At 40.1% G+C, this 22,356-nt stretch overlaps 1 protein-coding gene across 4 annotated transcripts in view; it reads right to left on the bottom strand.

Annotated features, from left to right (window-relative positions):
* Nucleotides 1–20,083, bottom strand: part of RASA2 (RAS p21 protein activator 2) — a 52,758-nt gene extending 32,675 nt beyond the window's left edge. For all 4 annotated transcript variants that reach the window (XR_011152663.1, XR_011152662.1, XM_069024008.1 and 1 more), the window contains exons 1-5: nucleotides 19,978–20,083; nucleotides 13,728–13,833; nucleotides 8,385–8,488; nucleotides 7,252–7,346; nucleotides 2,580–2,656 (exon numbers count right to left, since the gene is read on the bottom strand). Coding sequence is in view for 2 of the 4 variants with exons in the window: in XM_069024008.1 (XP_068880109.1) it covers nucleotides 2,580–2,656; nucleotides 7,252–7,346; nucleotides 8,385–8,488; nucleotides 13,728–13,833; nucleotides 19,978–20,038 (443 nt within the window). In the remaining 2 variants the exon portion in view is untranslated. The remainder of the gene's footprint in view (nucleotides 1–2,579; nucleotides 2,657–7,251; nucleotides 7,347–8,384; nucleotides 8,489–13,727; nucleotides 13,834–19,977) is intronic.
* Between the last annotated feature and the right edge of the window lie 2,273 nt (nucleotides 20,084–22,356).

Here is a 22,356-nt window from a genome sequence, read left to right as displayed (position 1 = left end):
GCAGCCAGTTTGGGGTCTGTGGTTCAGACCCAGGAAGCCGTGACTGACCCAGAGAGAGCGTCCCGCAAGGGACAGTCTTCCAGAGGTCTGAGGCGATCCCTCAGCTGCCAGGGTGCCTTCGCAGGGGGGGCCTGTCTCAGCAGGCTGTCAGCTCTCTAGTGATTTCAGCAAGAGTGACTTCAGCTCTTGTTCTGTGTGGCAAACCCCAGGCTGGACTAGGAGGAGAGAGACGAGAGGCTCGTTTAGCAATTCCGCATGAGGCAGCTTTATTACTCTGCACCCCTGCGAAGGGTAGGCTAGGGACAAGTTCTCCAAACTCAAAGGGGGAGAAGGGTAGATCTTACAGGGATACAAGGGTGGGTGTGAGAGGGTAGACAGCAATGGGTTACAAGGAATCTACATAGGGTCTCCCAGAGGATCATGGTTCTTGCTTTCTCTCACCCTCACCGAACAGTGCTGCCTTTTCCAAGGGGATTCTGCTGGGAGATTACGCAATTGCTTTATCTCAGCAGGCCTCCATCCAGGGCAGGGGCTGGGCACACCCCACAGGTGAAGGTTTAAAAACATCTCACTCTCATTACATGGAGACAAAATTAACTTGAACATGAAGTAAAATGTTGCTCCTGAAAGGCAAGTATCATAGCCTGTATTTCAAAAATTTTTTTTCAGTGATTGTTTTTCCTGTGGCCAGTATTTTCCAGTTTAGAACATATGAAGAAGAGTCAGAGACAGAAACATTTCTGCCCACTTCTTGACTCTCTTTTACTCTATCACAGTTCTGCTCCTTTCTATCTTTCAGCTTTGTTAAAGGAGTCAATAATTCAATGTCTTCTTGAGGCCTGGTGACTAGTGAAACATAGCAGTAAGTGCATCACTTACTAATTATCATGGGAAATTTACAAAACCAGCAGTTTTAAAGAGTTTAAATTTTCTCTTTAATACTTCCACATGTATTTTTTGTAAGTTCCTCATGCTTTAAGATCAAATGCATCTCAAAAATGCCCTCATATCCATTTCTATAATACCACATTCATTGGTATTACAGATTCTTATTTCTCATACTCTCACATGTACATCTAAAATGTATTTATGTACAATATATTACTAATGCAGTAAATTATTTCAAGGGTAGCAGCCCGTGTGGTAAAATTCTACTAAACATTTTTAGTTTAAGGAACTCTAGCGAATTTCATAACCTCAGACAAAAGCACTGATGTAATACTGCAGTGTCTTAACGCACAGTCCTCTCCCACATGTCAGTGAGTGGGTGAGTGCAGCAACCAAAAGAGAACCCTGGCTTCCTTTTGATCAATTACCTCCGTCATAAAGAGATCCTACGAGACGGTACAGTGAGTAAACCACTTCCCACTCAAAACTGCAATTTGCAACAGTAACTTTCTAATGCAACTTTTCTTCATCCTATGAAAAATCCAGGCAAGTTTTTAAAATAAAAAACCCCACAACACTAACTTAAAGTGCAGGAACATTAAAAAAAAAAAAAAAATTCTGAAAATGAAGAAAGTTGGGAGTAAAACACAAAGTCAAAAAGCTCCAGCCAGCTTTTGGTGGTGAATAGCCTGTGGGGAGAAAGCTGTTCTACTTTGCTTTGTGCTGCAAGTGGGATACAAAAATAAGAGCAGCAGGACTCCCAATGAACCATGCTGCTACCCTACTATAAAAGCAGACACATTTTGTATTATCTTTAAGTAACAAAGATAACTCGATGTCCAGCAAGTTTTCATTTTACCTGAATTATGAGCCTAAGCCATTAAAGCATTACCAGTTTCACTAGCTTAGTTCTATCACAGAATAGCTTCCCCTTCATACCAAGTTAGAGAACAGCAAACAGACCACTTTGCTGGGTCCTGCTCCAACTCAACTATTCATCTGCATTAGATAGTTGACTAAGACCAAAAAAACCACCATCTTAATTTCATAATGAAAATTACATTAGCAAATGTACCAAAAATTTACTGTCTCTATGATGCTCTTTGACATGCTGTAGCATTTTTACACTTCAGAGCCAAAACTAAGTTTGGTAGCGAAACTCCTTATTAAGCTGTTGCTTAGAAGTTTTACTGAAATGTGACAAACATGCTGCTCCAGAACCACAACTCCTGTACTTTGTTTTTCTGTAAGCATTTCTTATCATGGTTTGCCACAAGAAACTAATTCTGAAGCAAAACTAGCAATGAATTTTCCCATACCAACTCAAAAAAACCCCACCTGCAGCAGTAATTCTGTCAGTAACAGCAGTACTGTAAGTTCTGGTTGTCAGCTGCCCTGCACATTCCTAGCTTTCTCACCAGACCCAATTCAACTGGAATTACAAGACACTAATCCTAACAGTCCCAATAAAAGTGAGTGCTTTGGCAGCAGAGATGAGCAGCTGTGAAAAATTTCTGCAGGAGTTCCCTAGGCATATACTCATTTCCTCATAAGGCAGATTCCAAGGAAAGTCATATAAAAAGAAAAATGCTATTGGTACCAAGACATGCAGACATCCAGTATCAGGCAAGACAAATCACATAACATTCTAACAAACAACCAAATATTAAAGGATTAATGGATTTCCTTACTGTACTACTAGCTGCTGGCACACAGATCCATTGTCTGTTATCAGTTCATTCAGTTTTAATTCAAGGTGAACTTTTCCCTGAAAAAAAAAACAGGAGAGAAACACGAACAGTTTTTAAAGTATTTATTTTAAAAGTAGGAATTAGAACACTAATGTAGTTTACAGTCAAAAGTTATTTAAGGTAATTCCAATATAACCACTTGAAGAAAATACCCATCTAGAGCACATATCCTGCGAGTATGATGGATGCATGTGAACTTTGAGACTTTCCTATAGAGAAGCACTATCTCCATCTGCAGAAAGCACAAGAACTGGTCAAGCCTCTACAGATTTAAAATCCACAAGTATTTCTTCCAGTATGAGCAATTATCAAGAGCAAGAGTCTCAGCTATTTTGTCCTAAGCATGGGATGAACCCTTGCACAGACATGAATTTCTGAACACTTCAGGGGAAAGTTCTAAAATGACCTTGGACTCTGAAGGCAGGTAGAAAAGTAGAATAGTATGCAGAAGCCATAACCGGCAGACCAGCAGCATTTAATACCCACTGTGAAATCCTGTCCATCACACCAGACTGAAGATCACTGTGCATCCCAGGGCAGTTTTCAACTATCTCATGAAGACTGCTGAGGTACGCAAGGAACAGTAAACAGAACCAAAAGAGAGGAAAAGATGGCAATAATTGCTAAACCCAGCTTCCTCCTTTTCTTTTTCTGATATGGCAGGAAGTATTTAAAGAAAAGAATCCATAAATTATGGCACAGCGTGGATTAACCTCAGAACTCAGCAAGGGCCAAACTACTGTACCCTCTCAATAGAAGGCTCCAAAAACTTCAAACCATGATATGCAACTTTCTTGGGATGACCAAAATGTAGTACCTTAACCTTGCTCCAAACAGCTACCACCTGAATAACACCTGCTACTCATTTCAGTGCCTGGCTGTTTGTGTTGACTTTCACATCTAAGATAATCAGACACTGACAGAGTCTTTCCTCTAACAATGTTCTCCTTGGTATTCCCAGACTTTGCCTATTTGCTAAATGGAACAATAGATGATACTGGTCTGTCCACAACCAACATTCTCAGGGAAGGGCTCTGGAAGGTGATTTTCAAGAGTGGCAAAGTCATAAAAGTCATTTACTTCCATCTTAGTGGGAAGGCAAAGCAAGTCATAATGTGATCTACAGCTTTGCCTTTCCACTAAGATGGAAGTAAAACCCTTAGCTGACCTTGCACACATTTCTATAACAGTTATGTTTTGACATAAAACTGCAATGTTTTTATTGTAAATCCCCTGAGGCAAAGGCTTCGTTTCCCTCTCTGTTCGTCACATGGGAGGAGAAATGAAGCTTCTTTTACAAGGCAGTTCCAAACGTAACTGTTTTGGGATGCCTGCCAAATGTTTTGCAAACTGTTACTACAGGGACAGGAACACAGGTACATTAAGAAAGTATTTGTCAAGCAGAGAAACTCCACTATGAAAAGAGATTTACAGGATAAAAACAGAATAATGAGAAGCATGCCAACAGCCTTACAAGGCAAAGTTTTTGAATGACAAATGAGAAGACAAACATTATTAGTATTTATTACAATAGCTGACTTCACTTGTTTTAGAAAACAGATGCTGTGAATGGCCTAAATATCTTCCTTTTGCTTTTAAAAGCAAAACCCACAAATTGTGTTTTACACTGAACAGTAGGAGTAAAATAGCACATTACTGCTCCTGAGAACTATCTGTGGATGTAGTTTGCTCCCAGCTCAGTACCATGACGACTACAATAACATGGCTCTAAGTAAATATTTCCCCAACATGCATGGAGAATTTTAGCACATTTTTGTCATTTTGTTTGTTGAGAGCAGCGCGATGGTTTCCTGAAGTGGCTGATCTGCAGATCTATATCAGAACTTCTGACATAATATGCAACTGGGTTTTAAATGTGGCTGTACAGATGGCTTTTACTTCGAAACACAGAAATCAGCCATTCTTATACAGTAAATTAAAAACAAACAGTGACTTCATATTAATGCACTCTGCATCTGTAGATCTCAGGGTTGTTCAAAGGCAGGTAGGTACCATTTTAACTTTACAAATGGGTTAACAGTCAATTTTCAGGTACTTAATATAGCAAGATAGAGTTTTATTGACACAGATCCTATCAATTTTAAGAAAAAGAACAGTGAATGTTAAATTTACCTTCAAAAACCTTAACAGCGTGTAAAATATTTTGATCTTACCAATGTGTTTTTCAAGTACAGATCTCTATAAAAACTATACCTATGTATAAATACAGGTATAAAGCTATGTATGTAAAAATCTCTATAAAAGTTTCTTGCCATGAATAATGAAGCTCAAAGGCATGTTTAATCAAATGAGCACTTTCAAACCAGATTAATGAAGATTTTATAAATAAAAAAGGGGGCAAGCAATCCTAACAATTTTACTAGCATGCTGACACGATGTGCATTTTAGAAAACAAGACATTTTTTTAAAAGCTAATATATATAAACAAGTTTGTGCCAGCTGTAGTTAAATGTGGCCTGTTTCACCCAACTTCTGGTTTATTTACTTAGTATTCCCATGTTCGTATTTATTTTTCAAGACTAGTGGAGAAAGGAAAAAGTTTCAAGAAAACAAGAATAATATGGATTCATAATACTGCAAACAGCAGCAAAACAGAAAAAACCAAGCTAAGATCAAAACACAGAGCAGAGCAGATGCTTTCTAAAAATCTCCACCACTAAAATCCCTGGTATACAGGCTGCTAATTCTACCAAAGTTAACCAATAAAGAACAGATGACTGGTACATAAAAAGTACAGTTTTCTTGAAATAAATGCAAACTTATGGAAAAGCCCAAAAATAAATCCCAACCAAGCAACTGCAAAGTGTCCTGCACATATTAATGGAACACAAAATATTTCTACGCTATCCTATTGCCTTGCACACATCATAAATTCTGAAAAATAATCACATGGAGAGAACCAGAGGAACAAAAAATCAACTACATATACAGTGCCATGAGGAGAAGAAAACAACTTTTTTTCCCCTTCCAAACTGTGATTTAGCTTTATAAACATTTCATGCACTTTTTTTGCACATGCTCAATGTAAAAGTCTGCTGCTTTCAGCCATGTCCAACAAACAATCTTGGACATCTCTGAGTACATGTCAGTGCTGTATGGCACATCCAAACCAACAAGATTTCAGCCAAATGTGGCAAATGGGAACTGGTCTCAGCTCTGCTCTTAAGACTTTTATGGAAAAATAAAGCAGGACAGAAGAAATCTACCCAAATGCCCTGACTCAAGAAAAGATAAATATGAGGAGCACACACCTGAGCAGAAAAGGTCATCTCTTAATGGAAGTGTCATGGAGGACAGTGCTTTGCACATGTCCCAGTCAAAGTAAAGTATCAGTAAGAGCTTACATTCTGCTGTGAGTCACAAAGCCATGGAAAACTATAAACTTTTAATTTCCAGTATGTAAGAAACCACTACATTCTATTAATGGAATATTCTAATTGAATTTTCAAATACTCATGTAGTGTTATGACAAAAAGTAATACTTTCTTCAATACATTTTTATGACAGGAAAAACATAGCAAGCATGACAATGTTTAAGTCAAAGTGGAAACTGCCTTTCAGTTCATATCTAGAAAGTACTTTCTAGAATTTTCAGAGTGATTACACGAAAGAATTCAAAGAAGACAATTTGCAGCTAGACTTGATGATCTCTAGGTCCCTTCCAAATGAACCATTCTATTCTAGACTATCATAACTGAGAAGGACTGATTTTCAACAGGGAAAAGGAAGTGGTATTCAGACATTTTGAAAATCTGTCTTCATGTAAAGCAACCACATGCCCTCCTACACCCAGAAGGCTAAACTTATGGCTCATAAATGAATAATCTGTGAAAATAATGAGAATTCTGTGCACATTCACTTCTTGTAAAAGCAGCCAGGATTCTCCCTACCCAAAGGGACTTTCAGGTTACTAAAACAATACGAACACTGTCAAGTCCAAGACTTTTGCCCTCAGGCAAATCTGGAAAAAACCCTATTAAAATCGAATAGTTTATCACAACAACAAGGCTAAGAGATTCTCAAGCAAAAAGAGAATTGCTACAACTTCTAGAGCCATCTCATTTTTACCTATTCCTAGAACAATCCTGTTTGAAGAACTGGAACCACAGGCTGAAATAAAACTGTGAAGTGCAAGTTGTTTGATACTGAATGCAGAAAGTGTTTCACGATAAGATAAATTAACACAGCAGAAGTACCTCCAAGTTTTGGAGACTAACTATTTCACATAATCAGCCATTGTTTCAGTTAACACCAAAAATTACTAAAAAAAATTATTCAAGAGTTTTAGGATCCATTCATGTGCCTCAAGAATACGGCCCCTCTTACAAGCATTTCAGACACCAAAATATTGCTAAGACATTTCCCAAACAGTTGTTTCATATCTTCTGCCAGTTTTAAGTACCATAAGGAATAATACAGTCATCTTAGGAGTAGAGTCTGCATTATTCTCTAACCAAACTGAAGACACAACTGCCTCCCAAGAAATACAGATGCTAAGCCCTACCTCCTACAGCTCAATGTAAACTTCTACCATCACATGTCTTTATCTGTATTTAACTTTCAAAATGTAAATGTGCAATTTAATAGTTACCTGGACCTCTGAATTAGAATCAACAGGTTGAAGCATAAACCAGTTCTCTTTTCCTGTGTAGTTGCATAAATCTTCTTTTTTGATTGACACCTTTCCTGAGGGAGGGTGGCAGGGGGAGAGAAGCATAAATATCACCTTCATCTGAATAGAACAAATATTTAAATATATTTGATATTTGATTTTTTTAAACTCGCTTTTAGGGGTATTTTTAAAGTTTATGATGCTATATGAAGAAATAAAACAAGGAATGTTATGGGTAAGTAAATCAGAAAATAGTTTATATAAAAGCCTGATGACATTAATTACGATTTGTTATCCTGGATATCACTAACAAGAATGTAAAATAAAGAACACACTTGAGGCCGGAAATAACGTAATAGATTTGAGAAAACAGAAATAGTGCTGAATGTTTAAACAGGAAACTGAAGTAGGTGCCTTTTACTCTTCTGATTGCTATTTGGAAAGCTGTTATTATATCAAATTATCTGACATCCTGGTGCAAATTATTTCCTTCCTCAATTCAAGTAAAGTGAAGGCTTCTTCCACAGACTAGCAGACTATTAGAGCTTTGTAGCAACTGTATCCAAAAAGCAGCTGCAATAAAGCCATTATGCAGTGGGGGGAGAAATAGAAATCCACCTCTTATGATTTTTCACTTAAGCTACACAAATTGCTGCCAAATGCTTCGTACATCTCTAAGTTACAGGTTGCACTGTCAGGGAGAAAAATTATCTATCAATAGTTTTAAGAATTATTCCACAACTGTAATTATTGTGGAATTATTCCACAACTTATTCTTTAAAGACCTACAAGTAATGACAATTGTTCAAATATTCCAATGAAGCAAAACTGGAGAAGAAACAAAGAGAATTTTAAAAAATATATTCAGACCATAATAAGACTATAAAATGTCCTACTAGCCTAAAAACCAAACGTATTTTAGTGTAATAGAATGAAGCAAGGAAATAAGACCCTTCTTCTTTTCAAACTTTAAAGGAGCATTTAAGTGCACTATACACAGTTTTGAATGATGCTTCACCAATACTTGTATCTGTAATCCTGCACATAACATAATGCTATTGAAAACAACCAAGTGTTATGCAAGATGCAGACAGCACCTCACAGATACTTACCTATACGCAGGTCCTTTTGCAAAACACTTTTATCGTATATATAGAAGGACAACCACTGGAATGTTCTTGGAATCTCAAAGTAAAACTCCTCTCCAAAATAAGGGCTGAAAAGAAAGTTTTAAAGTTAAAATAGAGAAAGACTTTATGCAATTTATATCGAAGATGAACATTTAAAAGCTGTATTTTTACTGCTGTCCCAGCCCATGGCCCTTACCACTACACTGACCTGTCACCAAAGCCACCCAAAATCATTTCAATACAAGAACACACAATAACATGGCAATGCCTTCTGTTTTAGAAAAGGTAGGAATCAGAGCACACACAGAAAGTGGTGTCTCCTCTGCAATTTCAATTCTATTTTTCTGTCTTCAAATTATTCTACCTGGTTCTCTAGACTTCCTGAGACATGCACAAGTTTTGTTTCATTTTCTTATTCAGTATATGATTAAACTACATTTAAACACAACTTATTGATTACTTAACTAACTGGCATTGGTTTAGCTTTAACTTCCACATCAAAACTGCTGCTCTAAGATGCAGACCTGTAAGAAGATGTCATTATCACTAGAAACTATAAGATAGAACAGTGAAAAAGAGAAATGTTAATCTCAAATACATGATGTCCCTCATTCCAAAACTGTCATCACAGTTCTCCATCTAAAGAAGTCAAGTATAATGTTTACAGTTCACCCCATTTAACTGCCATTTGCACAGCCCTCTACAGAAAAAGACCCTGGGTTCCTCTATGTTACACATATTTCATACAGTGTGTTGGTATATTCACTTCCAGAACTGATACTCTCATTAAACTTAAGGAGTACTTATTGATGTAATCAGAGCCAACAGTCAGAAAACTGTATTTCAAGACTGAAAAAACCCACAATGTTCCTTGCATTACTGCAAGTGATGAATTCTGAAAGTCAAGTGGATCCACAGAAAAATCCTGCTATTTTAGAACAACTAGGTTCTCAAAAGACTTAAAATAGTTTCAATTACAATGTATTAATATCACCAGGGAAAGGTGTTGAAGTTCATGAAACTAATGTTATGCAGAAAAGTACTGTGATAACAGTTAGACTAAACCGTGAAACTAACGTTGGGGTTTTTTTGTTTCCTAGCAAAGTATCATTATGACACTATTGTCACAATACTTTATTAAACTAATACAAATATGCTTATGTTTTGAACAAGCAGCTCATGTTATTACCTACCCAAAAGGAAACCAGGAGGAATAAGTCACCATCCCTACTCTTCCCTTCAAAACAATCACAGTAAAAGAAAACACCACCCAATCCTTAAGGATAATGGCTCATTAAATAAATTAAAAAGAAGAGCTGATAACTAACTTGAAAAGTGGGAAGAAAACAGCCAAAAAATCCAGTATTTCAAATGTCTAGAATAGATTTTTAGAAACAACAGCTTTAAGGGCAGAATTCATTATAAGGAATTCCACAAGTGAAAATGTTCTTTTTGTTAAAACACAGACCTTTTACCACAGGCTTCAGAGCAGACAAATCAGTATTTGCACTACACTGAGAAGTAATTTTAAAATTCTCAGTTGAAAGATTCAACTGTGGTTTTTCAGCTCCCCACTTCTTTTTTTTCCCTTCTTTTTTTATAATTTCAAAGCCAACAAATTCTGCTTTGATTACAAGGGTTGGGTTCTTCTTGTCAGCACCATGACTGACGGTATAAACTCATGAGCATTCCCTTTAGCAGCAGTGCAGCTCTGAACAGCTTCAACCTCCTTATTACCATCACTGCTCATTTTTATGGCGTTGACATGATAACTCAGACCAAAACCAAGGATGAAACAAAGAGTTATTTTAAACTTAGGTCAATTCCATGATCTGGTTTCCCTCACAGCTATACAAATAAAGTTGCAGCAGTACAAACAAAGAGATACTACAGCAGAAGGATCTGGGAGAATGAGCAGGCACTGGTGTCAAGGGAAACTCTGCTTTAGTTCAGCTTCAGACAGGCATCCTAAGGAAACACCAGACTGCACTGCACACCAGCAAGTGCCAAGGCTTTAAGTTCCTATTCTCGATGGATCTATGGGACTCTGAGCATCCAATTATAATTAGGCTGAGATGGAGACTATAAGCAGACACTTCAAAAAAATTTATTTAGCACCTTTATCTTGCAGCTAAAGAGAGCAAACTTTGCAGCTACATATATCCCTAACCCCCAGCTTCCAAAGGATGAGCAGCCATTAATATTCTTTATTATTATTTTTACTTCAACACTACATTAAGTCTCAGATTCAGCAAGAAAGAACAAATCTTTGAGCATAAATAGAATGTAATGCATTGCTCTACTCATGTTGATAAATTTTTCTTTACCTAAACTAACACTGGTTATCAGGTGTTAATTATTCTTTAGCAAAGTATGAGGCAGAGAGAGAAAATTTAAGGTAAAAAATACAATGGATTAGTAAAGAAATTCTTAGGTGGATATAGAACTGGCTGATGGGGTACAACAGTTTACACCAATGAAGAATAATTAAAATGGAGAACTCACTCATCCTGTTCCTCAGGGATTCAGTCAGTTTAGTACTTTCATTTGTGACTTTGATGCAAGAACTTTAAAGACTGTGACGGATACAAAATTAGAAGATAGCACTAATTCAAAGGACAACCAGACTGTCATACAGGAAGAATGGGATTACAGTAATAGAGAAGATTAAATTTCACTGTGTAAGACACTCCTCTGCTCTTCCCTTCCTTGGTATAGCAACCTGGCAGTTCTTTGTGGACCCTGATCAATGCCCCAATCTGTCAATTAATAAAAGCAATGGTTACATCAACAAGGGAATTCATTTCTGCTATAACCTTGCACTACCACAAAGTTCAGCTGGAAAAAAAAACCCCACTGAATTTAGTTTAAATTAAGAAGAGGACACACACATACCCAAATTCCATTCCCCTCCACCCATTCCTCGTATTTGACCACAAACATCTGAGGAGGCTCATGGATATTCTTTAAACTTTCCAAGGGGAAACAAAAAAAAATTCTTTCCTCAGAACCCACACAAATCCCACACCATGTCAGGAAGTATTTCTTCAGTCATTATCATTCTTTCACATAAGTATTAATTAGTGGGGTTTTTTTTAACTTTGGAAAGTCATTTGTTTTACATGTGCACTCCAACAACTCTTCCAGTGCTGGTGGAAGGCCAAACCTATTTGCACATTTTAAAAATACACTTCTTAATAGTTTTCAATCATTGTAGTCAAAACTAATTTTAATTTTAGTGATAATTACTTCCATAGACATTTAATTAGCTGATATTCACGAGACCAAAATTTAGACTACAACTTGTATAAATTTGCAACCCATAATACAGTGACAAAAACAGACTGTGAATTATGTGTGTAAGAAAAAGCAAGCACATAATATGAAACAAAGCAATGAAATTCAAAGTTGTATCTATAACTAAAATTATGCTGTACTACACCTTACTGAAAAGCAGTTTATAAAGTTTTCAGGTTAATAAGAGATTGGAGCTTTCATCTCCTGTCCCAGTGCCTCTAGGTTAGCACAGTTTATAGTTTAACACAGCAATAAGAAACAAGATGTTGTAATTAAGTCTCTAGAATGAGAGCCAGCCTTTATAACTGCATACACAGTAGCAATCAAGTGTAAGCACCCAACTCTGGTTGGTGCTAATAGAGGATAAGTTATTACCTTTCACCCATTTGTACGGATCCCTCCCCAAATTCAGAGGATGAAGGAAGTCTCCTATGAAGTCAGTGGAGACAGAAAGGTGCCTATGGGCAAAGAATGATTCAAAATACTGTATTCTAACTTCTAATAAACTGTTGTTATCTTACAAATATTAATTTCATATCACCTGAAAAATTTTCTATTTGAGATGTGCTATTTGAGACTCCTCTCTCCCCAACTTTTTTGTTATAGTGAGATTTTTTTTACTTTATTTCCTCTGTAAAGTATTAATGATGTAATTAAATGTCAGTTAAAACTTCAGTACTATTAACATTTTTGATGGATCTAAGATGTTTTATCAAATGTTTTATTATGCAACTAATACTTATATTATTATCAGGTGATGAAAGTATGTAAATTTAATAGTTCTTAAACAGAATATAATAAAAATGTCTGTGTAAACATCATAGTCTCTCTTTTTCAAAGATATGTTTGGTTGGGGTTATTTTGCTCATCAAACTACTGTCTATTTGAAGGGGAAATGTTACGTTTCTGCTTTATCAATAGAGTCTCTTTAACATTCTCCTCTGAAGGATTATTCAATTGAGTTTGATTAGCAAAACAATCTCAATTGCAGACAGTTAAATTCTGAAACTTTTATGGATCTGACTACAACAGTTACAGATTAGGAATATAAGACAAATATTTGTCCTATTTGTTTGTACGTGCAGCATTTGCTTTTCATGCAGAAGCATAAGGAGGCTCTGAAATATGTTATGAAAAAATAAATTTCCTTATTTAAGTTTGCAGCTGAGCTGTTCCTCACCTGTAAACATCTGGAGAGAAAGCTCAAAGAACAAACACTAACAACAAAACCACCGGGAAAAGGAATTAGGAAAACTTTCAAGAATTTGAACAGATTGTCTAGGTTTTAAGAGGAAGGTTTACTATCACCTCCACAAAACTGAAACTGTCACTTAGATATTCTGAACAACGAAGCTGCAGGGATGCTTTTTTGGGTCCTCAGTGGACTTCAGAGTTTTGAGACATGAAAGCACCTACACTACTGCAGCTGCTTCATCCTGACTTTTTATTTGATTATTTTAAGGCTCTTAGATAGTAGCAGAATCTACAGTAAATGGTGCCCAGGGAGGCAAAGCAAGGCATTCTGTGTGGGTACTGTTACAATTCCCAGAACAAGAATTACAGGAGAGAACAAGGTCTGTTCAGGGGACAACCCACAGCACAGAAAACTCTCAGACATGGCAAAGTTCCGGTTCCTTCCTTCTAGAAACAGGTTTTACCAGATACGCAGTAAGAGCAGATTTCCACCAATACAGTTCAACTGCTTCCCAGAAGTAGGAAATGGCATGGCAAGCAAGTAACAAGTAGATTTCTTTCCCTTGGAAACAACCTAGCAAGAAAAAGAATGTTATGCTGCCCAATGGAACAGAATAGGGAAATATATTCTAGCATACTTCATTTTAAAAACACTGTTGTACTCACAAGACTCAATTTTGTCTTCTTGCAACACTCTCAAGATTTACACATTGCTGCAACGTCTCTGAGTAGCTGCCACAAGTCAGTTCTCATTTTAAAGTAGTACAAGCAAAAGCCATGCACACTGGTATTGGGCAGTCTTGCTTATCATATCCATTTAAAAACTGAGCTTACCTTAAAGATTTTTCAACCACCTGTGTACGAAAAACTTCTTCTTGATCCAAGTTTATGGTACAGAAAAGGTCTCTCATTTTGTTGGGTACTAAGTGTTTGGCATCATCTGTAAATAAAAAAAAATTACTGTAAATACTGCAGGGGAAAAACTTACAAAATATTAGATACAGGAATGTTACAGTTCTACTGTGTCCAAAAAATTGATTTTTCCATTCAGTTGGTATGCATTTCAATAATCATTTTCAATTCATAAGCTTCATGAGGGCAGAAAAGTTGCTACATCCAGCTTCACGTGGAATGAGAGTTGACAGGAAGAGACACACACTGACTCATGAACACCACTTCCTGCAGCACCTGCACTTTCCCTTGAAAGGTCTCATCTCGGGCTTGACCCTGCACAACTTGCTAAATCCGAGAAGCTCACAGCCTGAGGTCATAACACCAAGACATGATCTGGCTGAGCTATTGTTCACTTGGTATTTTCTCCGCAAATACTTTGGCTAAAGGAAGCCGATTAATAAGAACTTGCCCATCAAATCTTTATTTCATTTTCCACAATGAACAGCAGATTTTGAGTTGGCTGAGCCTTTGAAAATATATCCCTCATGAGTACTGTTTATTTTTTTCCTAACTAGCAGAAGGGGGAAATCATCACCTCCTGATTCAATGCAACATGGAGAAGAAGAAAAGGAACTTTCTAATAAGAAAGATTGGCAGCACAAGAATACAAAGATTTGCTGGGTATTGAATGTAGGCCACTGCAATAACATGCTGGACATAAGGCAGATCTTTTAGGAAATGGTTCCCTCAAAGCAGTCACAGCTAAAACCAGTTGAAATGGAAAGCTCTTCCAAAATCCAAATGCTACAGACATCTACATTAATTTACAGCAACACTGTCCTCTAGATTAAACAGTGACTTTCTGCCTGGATGTCTCCTCCCCCTTTGAATATCTGAAGGCAGCAAACAGACCCTTTTCACCTTTTATTTTGCTGAAAGAAATGACAAGCTTTTCTGGTGCTCTCTCCCATGAGAGGCTTCTAATCAGAACAGGTGGTCTGTCCCTGTTTCACTTGATTGTCCAAACCAAGTGCAACCAGAACTGTATCACTCTGCAATAGGTCTTAGCCAGGACTTTCACAGTAGTGTCCATCCTTGCCTGCTGCTGGAAATACTTCTCCCAATGACATGTGGAATCAACTTTATCTAAACATTATCTACTTACAAAAGATATTAAAAATAGGATGAAAAATACATCGAAGTGTTGAGTTTTAATTACTTTAATGTCTGAACAGCGTAAGACCTTTCAGAAACCACAGTTTGAAACTAGATTTGAAATGTCATACATGTTTATTTTTAAAAAAAATGCAGATGAGAAGCACAGTAAGTAAGCTGTATTCTCTGTGCTGGTAAGATGCAAAATGAAAGTTCTGTTTCCTTTCTCCTCCACACTCTTTTTGAGTTAGATGGTTAATTTAGGTTAACTTATTACAGTCTTGAAAGTTAAGTAAGTAACGCCCAGCATTGCAAAGGCTGCCCCAACTGTCTCTGCTCAGAGAACATGACAGTTTAACAGGAACACAGTCTGACCTTCAATCATGACATTTTCCAGGTCAGGGATATAGATACTGATGGAAAGCATGAACAGACACTTAAGGAACTTCCACAGTTAAAACTTGTGCTCTCAAAAGCATCAACAAGCTTTTCATCAGCTTGGCTGCAGGAGACGAGGAAATACACACATTATTTTTAAATGCCACCCTTCATGTTGACAGACTGAGAGGCATGAACAGAACTGGGTTTCAGTGGCTTTAGACTCCAAAAAGGGACTAAACTCCAAGTCACCCTTAAGTGAGATATTGCAGGAGAACCAAGAAAAGCATAAGATTACCACTGCCTTAATTTTTTTTTAAAGAGCTAATTTCATAAAACATGTGACATATAAAATGCAATTCATCAATTTGGGAGAGCTCCTGATACCCTAAGTTTATAATTAATAAACATGAACTGGATTTTTCAGCTGTTTCTAAAAAGATTCTTTATTTTTTAGTTAATACTCAGCACTGTCCTGTTTTCCCATAAAATATTAAAAATATAACATTATTTAATCATTACTGTAAAAGCACAGTACAGTGGACTTTGAAAGGAAATTACAATTATTATAGTTTCCTATTTTCTTAACAGGAGTAACAATTAAATATTTCTGAATAATTCACTATTTGTATCTATAATATAGTGCAGTTTTTCAGTTCTAAAAGAAACCTTCCACCCAGAGGAATACACAAAATACAAGTTTTGATTTTGGTTGTTTAGAGCATGGTGCTAATAACACCAAGGCTGTGGGTTCAATCCCTGTATGAGCCATTCACTTAAGAGCAGAAATCAATGATCCTTGTGGGTCCCTTTCAACTCAGAATATTCTGTGATCTGATTTTCTAATGAGTTAAAAACCTTTATTTTGTAGCCCAAGTGTCTGGCTTTAAAGCACAGACAAACTTTTGGTAGGAGAGGATCATTCTCAGTCCTGAGTTAAAAATAACCTCAGAGCACTTGCCAGGTGAAGTAGAGAGCATGAGATTTCACATCCTTTCTAACACCTCTTAGCATCTGTGACTGTGGGAGACTTTCCACCCATACAGTGGTCCAACTCTTCCAAGAAGCTTATTTTCTTTAAAAAAAAAAAAAGGCTCAAGTCTTCTATTACACTACCTCTTCCTTTTTCTGACAAAACTAAGGCTATAATGATTGCATAAAAATCAAGTATTAACAACATCAAATCTACTTAATGTTTACATTTTCAGTGCATGTATGTAATATCCTCTTCAAGTGAAAGTGTTCAATTAGTGTCCATCTTCCAAATTTCTTTGATCTGGGTCCCTGACAGAAGAAATTTATGCACACAAACTTCAAAGTATTTGCTTCACAGGACTAAACACATTATATTATATAGCAACAATAAATTCCACTCCAGGGGTGCAGCATAATCCAAGATAACCATGCAGTGTGAAAAACACAGTGCAAGTTTGAAAAAGAATGCATCCTGAACTTTGTCAAATGAGCTCTAGGAGAAAACGGGCATTTTTCCAAGCACTCCACTAATACAAGTTTCAGTTAACACTCCAAAAATCAAGGCAACTAAAATCACTTACTGTACTTCTATATGGCATAAAATGAAAACAGAAGCCACAGGGTGAAACACTACACTACAAGATATGCCTAAAGCTACCTGATACCACATACCTTTGTAAAGCATTTCTGTCATTACTATAGCACATAAAATAGAGCCATCAATACAAAAGCATTGTCAAAAAGGAAAGATTTTTAGTGGATTTTTGGTGAAAAACTGCTTTTTCATACATTTTCCAAAAATATTACAGGGTCTTAAACAGGTAAAACCAGTTCATCTCACCTCGCTTGAAAACTGGAGGCAGGAGAATGGCTGCAAACACTGACAGCCCACAAAAAGAGGGTACAAGGGTCTGCAAACGTGTCCTTACTCAGGTTCTTCACTGCTAGGTATGCAATGGCTACTCAAGCCACCTTTAAGAACGTCTCAGTTCTAAATCTGGTGTGATGATTTGTGTAACATCACTAAATTTAGATTTTGCCACCAATTTGTGCATTGCAAAACAACAGTATAAATAACAACTTTCTGCAGATGGTGTTTTCTATACATGCAGAATTACACAGAACTGACATGACCTCATTAAAACTACCACGCTCCCTCATGCAACACACATAAAATGAGTTGGTGTCAAGTTTTAACTGCCAGCAAAGCTTAGGCACCAAAATGTATTCTCCATGTAAGAAACATGCTAAAAGGAATTCCTTCAGACTATGAACATCAGCTTTCCAAAGTGAGGTCTGCTATTACTAATCCCTCCAGATCAAGGAGGATTACACTATTACATTTGTTTATTATTGTTCATTCAGAGGGTTTTCCCCTACAAAACAGAGCATTAAAATACAAGCAAGAAGTGAAAATAACACAGTATTTGTTGTGCAAAGAAGCCAAAAGAGCATCTAGGCATCAGAGGGTTCCAAAGCTTCCACAGCATATTTAACTCATTTCGTTTTTAAACAGGTTTTATTTTCTTAGAAGAAACAAATAGGTTTACAAAGTGATTTTCACACTGTTTCAAGACATGTCTTTTATTGCAGCTGATACCTCCACTCATTTTTCAAATAGGTTCTTACAGGTCCATCTTTGGCAATCAACTTTCACATATTCCTCAGGAAGTGGGTCATAGTCCTCTGTTTACCGACACTTTTGTCAGGTAACTGAACGTTCAAAGTTATGATACAACCACAGGCTCAATCCAGAATGCATAAATGGGACAATAAAACTGATTTCAACGTAAGTCTCAAGACATTTTGGTTTGGTTTTTAATGCTCAGTGGAAAACTTTCATCAAGTTCAAGTATCACAAAATGTAAAACTCACTGAATGCTGTGTAGAACAGTGTTGACAAAACCTTATGATAAAAGATAGGAAGCAAAATGGTATAAAAAAATAAGTCAGCTTCAATAATCTTTAGCAACCAACTTCTTATGTATTCCTACTAAGGAGGTCATAGTCCTTCTTCCTAGGGAGTACTATGACCTGCTTCCTAGGGAATACATAAGAAGTTGGTTGCTAGAAATTACTGAAGACAGACTAAGAAAGTTGGGGCTGCTCAGCCTGGAGAAGGTTATGTGGAGACCTCACAGCAACCTCCCAGTATCTCATGGGGGCAGCTGGGGAGGAGCTCTTCATCAGAAACTGCAGTGATAGGATGAGGAGTAATGGAACAAACTGAAAGAGGGGAAAATTAGGTTAAATATATGGAAGAAATTCTTTACTGTGAGGGTGGTGAGGCACTGGCACGGGTTGCCCAGAGAAGCTGTGGATGCTCCATCCCTGGAAGTGTTCAAGGCCAGGCTGGATGGAGTTCTGAGATGGTCTAGCAGAAGCTGCCCCTGCCACGGCAGCAGCATTGGAACAAGATGATATTTAAGGTCCTTTGCAAAGCACACTATTTCATAACCGTATGAATTCTATGAATTCATGCTTTAACCCCAAAACTAACAGTACTCTTTTATAAAGGCTAGCTGGCCTGTATTCCTTCTGTGCTAATTGTTAGCAGCAGCAGATCTCAGTGTGTTCAGCCTTGCCTACCCAACCACATCCTATTGCTCACACCTCGGAGTGAGAGCACCTCCAGCTCCACTCCAGGCCGTCTCCTGTTTTCATGACCCAGTCTTCTATTTACTGAAGACACAGTAAATACATCTAGGCTGCATGACGATATTTAAGTAAACACGACTCCACTCCTCCACCAAACCTAATCCTTCAACATGTTTTCACAACCGGTTCTCAACCCCGGCGCCATGCCCGATTCAACTTGTTTCGCTTCATTCTCAAAACAGTCGATCAGTTGCGTGAGAAAGGAAACAAACGGGCCGCGTCCGAGTTCTATGAATGTATTCCGATACCCTTCAGGAAGCCGCCGCACATCCTGTTTCTCCCACTCGCTCTGAAGTGCTCCCCAGCCGCACCGCACTATCTGTGCGCCTCCCCGGGCCCTCCTCCCAGCCCATCCGCCGGCTTCCCACGTTACCGAGGGTATCGGTATTTGCAGTCAGCACTTCCCAACCACCAAAATAAGGCCACCGGCCTCTCTCTCCGCCTCCTCCTGCTCGCATGCACGCTGCACAGAGGCACGGGAGTACTGGTGACCGCTTCCAGAACAGCCCTTCACCACCAACTTCCTGCACATCGCTAATTTCGCAATTTCAGCCTGACAAACAGTCTGATGCCCGAGGTCCGGGCGGGAGGGGGCATTGCTGTTCGCCCGCTGACTCAAGCGAACCCCCGGAGCCACGGATGCTTCCCTGCCACTCCGGGCCTCCAGCGGCCCCGCCGCGTCCATCTATCCATCCATTCATCCGCTCACCCACCCATCCCGCCCCGGGGCGCGTAGACCCCGGCCCGGCCCCGCACGTGTCGCTGCTGCCGCCACAAAGCCCCTCCGCGGGGCCGCCGAAGCGCAGCGCGGCGCGGCCCAACCCGCACCCAGCCCGCGGCGACCGCGGCCCCTCCGCGCCCTCCCGCCCCCGCCCCGCCGCCTCCAGGGCCGCCGCGCCAGCGCCCGGCCGTCCCGCCGCGGGGAGGGAGCGGCAGCGTCGGAGCCGGGGCGGGAGCCGGGGCTGGAGCGACACCTGAGCGCGGCGGCCCCGGGAGCTCGGCCCCACCGCAGCGCCTCACTTACAGATCTTCCCCCGCAGGTTCTGCAGCACCCGCACCTCGTCGCCACCGTCTCCCGCCGCCATCGCGCCAGCGCCGCCGCCGCCTGCGCAGTGCAGTGCCGCGGGGGAAGGGAGGGAAGGAGAGAGGGAGGGAGGGAGGGAAGGAAGGAGGGAGGGAGGGAGCGGCCCGGTCCCACCGCCCGCCCCGCCCCCGCCGCCCGCGGGCACCACCGGCCGGGGCGGGCAGGGGGCGCGGCGCCTGCGCCGCGGCGGCTTCTCCCGCTGCGGTGTGGGGCGGCTCCGCCCGGGGTCCGCCACCTGGCGCTCCCGCCGGGCCGGGGCTCCGCTGCGCTGGGCGCCCGGGGAGTCGACCGGTTCCGCGGCTTGCCCTGGCGGCCCATTCCCCTGCTGTGTAGTCAGGAAGACAGGACATAACCTTAAGCTGCGCCTGGGGAGGTGTAGGTTAGACATTAGGATGAAATTCTTCACAGAAAGGGTAATTATACAGTGGAATGGGCTGCCCAGGTAGGTGGTGGAGTCACCGTCCTTGGAGGTGTTTAAAGAAAGACTGGACGTGGCACTCAGTGCCAGGTTCTGGTTGACAAGGTGGTGTTGGCTCATAGGTTGGACTCGATCATCTCAGAGGTCTTTTCCGACCTTGTTGGTTATGTGGTCCTGTGCCTCCCACCGGGGCAGAGGGCTCGGCAGCCCGGAACGTTGAACGCTGTGTTCTCTATGCCAAGATCGATCACATTAAATGGCGGGTGGTCACATTAAATGGAACGAGTGGCAGGTCCGGCCATTTTGGTCTGTGGTGTGCCAAGCGTCTGTCCCTGTGCAGCGCACGGCATGGGCTCCATTGGATCGCCTCTGCTGTTACTAGTTCACGTTCAGCTCTTCGGCCATGTGAGAAATGCCATGAAACAAGTAGGAAATGGCTCGGCTGCCAGCACTGCCCCAGGGGCAGGTGTCATGCTGTCTGCAGAATGCCACAGGCAGTGCTTCCCTTAGGAGTCACGCAGCGCCTAGAGGCGTTTGCAGGCTGCAGCAGCTCGCCTTCGTCAAGAACCGAAGGGCCTTTGCATCACGATTTCTACCATGGATTCTTGAAGACACCGATCCCCATGTGAAACTCTGGGATCTGGCTTACACCCGGATTTCACCCCAGTCCTGCATTGGTGGTGGGCACCTGCCTTGGGCCTGCACAATCCACCCAGCCGTCGGCTGCAGGTGACATGTCCACTTTGGTGTCACTGCAGGTCAAGCTGAGGGTACATCTGCTTCCAGACCCTGTAGGCACAGAGTCTGGTGGAAGCCTTTAGTGACTGACATATCCTAGAGCACAGGTAGTTCAGCAGGCTAAAGCTGTTGCAGAAAGCAGGATATGCCTAGGGTTCTTCACTCTACACATAAAAGCCTTCTTCAGTCTGTCCTGCTGTTAAAGAGAAGTTTGGAAAGTTGCAGGCCAGCCATCTGTCATTTTCTCTAACTGCAGTCCCCTGCTGTGGTGCTCTGGCCATTTTTTATTTCTCCTGCACAAATCTTACCATTATCACTATGATATGGTATGGAGCCATATAATCCATCATTTCTTGATGGCTTTTCCTGCATCCAACTTCTCCCCTACTGCTCCTTTGGCAGTGGTGACGTTCCTTCCTCATCCCCACACTCCACTTCATGGCTGGAGAACAACAGACGTGTGTTTCAAGGTGGCAAGCAGGGGAGTGGTGGGGAATAAACTGCTTCATCACACCAGTAATGGGTGGATTTGTGTGAATGCAAAAAGTAAACCTGCACAAAGACATGAGTTTGCATAAGCTGAATTTTAACCTGTTGGAAATGAGAGGTTCCTCTACAGTACGAATTGAGGATTTGATTATCTACAGTTGACTGTCTAGGCTGGCTGCCCTGTCTGGCTGGTGGCTGGTGAACTGAGGCTCACCTGGGCAGAGTTGGAGCTTTGATCTGGGAAAGTAGCAGGGCAGCACACTGAGAATGGAGATGTGTGTTTGAACTGTGCATTGCCTCACTTTGGAAGGTAGTGTGACTCTATTGCCTCCATATTCTCTCAAAAGTTATGACTACAGTTGGGGTTTACTGCTTTAACTTAGCATCAGCTTTTTTAAAGCACTGACCTATATTATCAATTACTGATTCCTGACAGATTTTATTTTAAAAAAAGTTTTGCTTTAATCTAACATACTATATTCAGAATACTGTGTAAATTGCATAACCTTCATTTTTGGCCTAAAAGTTTGAAGTTACGTTTTAGGAGCATCTGTATCATAGGTAGGTCTGTGCATGGTTAAAACAAACACTGGTGTGCTGACTTGCAAATTTATGGGAAAGATTTCTTAATTTAACAGTGGGGATGTACCCTGGGGGATCTTTGCTTCTTGTGT

This window comes from Aphelocoma coerulescens, chromosome 9 (genome assembly GCF_041296385.1).
Source record: "Aphelocoma coerulescens isolate FSJ_1873_10779 chromosome 9, UR_Acoe_1.0, whole genome shotgun sequence".
Lineage (NCBI taxonomy): Eukaryota > Metazoa > Chordata > Aves > Passeriformes > Corvidae > Aphelocoma > Aphelocoma coerulescens.
The sequence above is the reverse complement of the archived record's forward strand: the minus strand, read 5'-3'. Positions and strand labels throughout refer to the sequence as shown.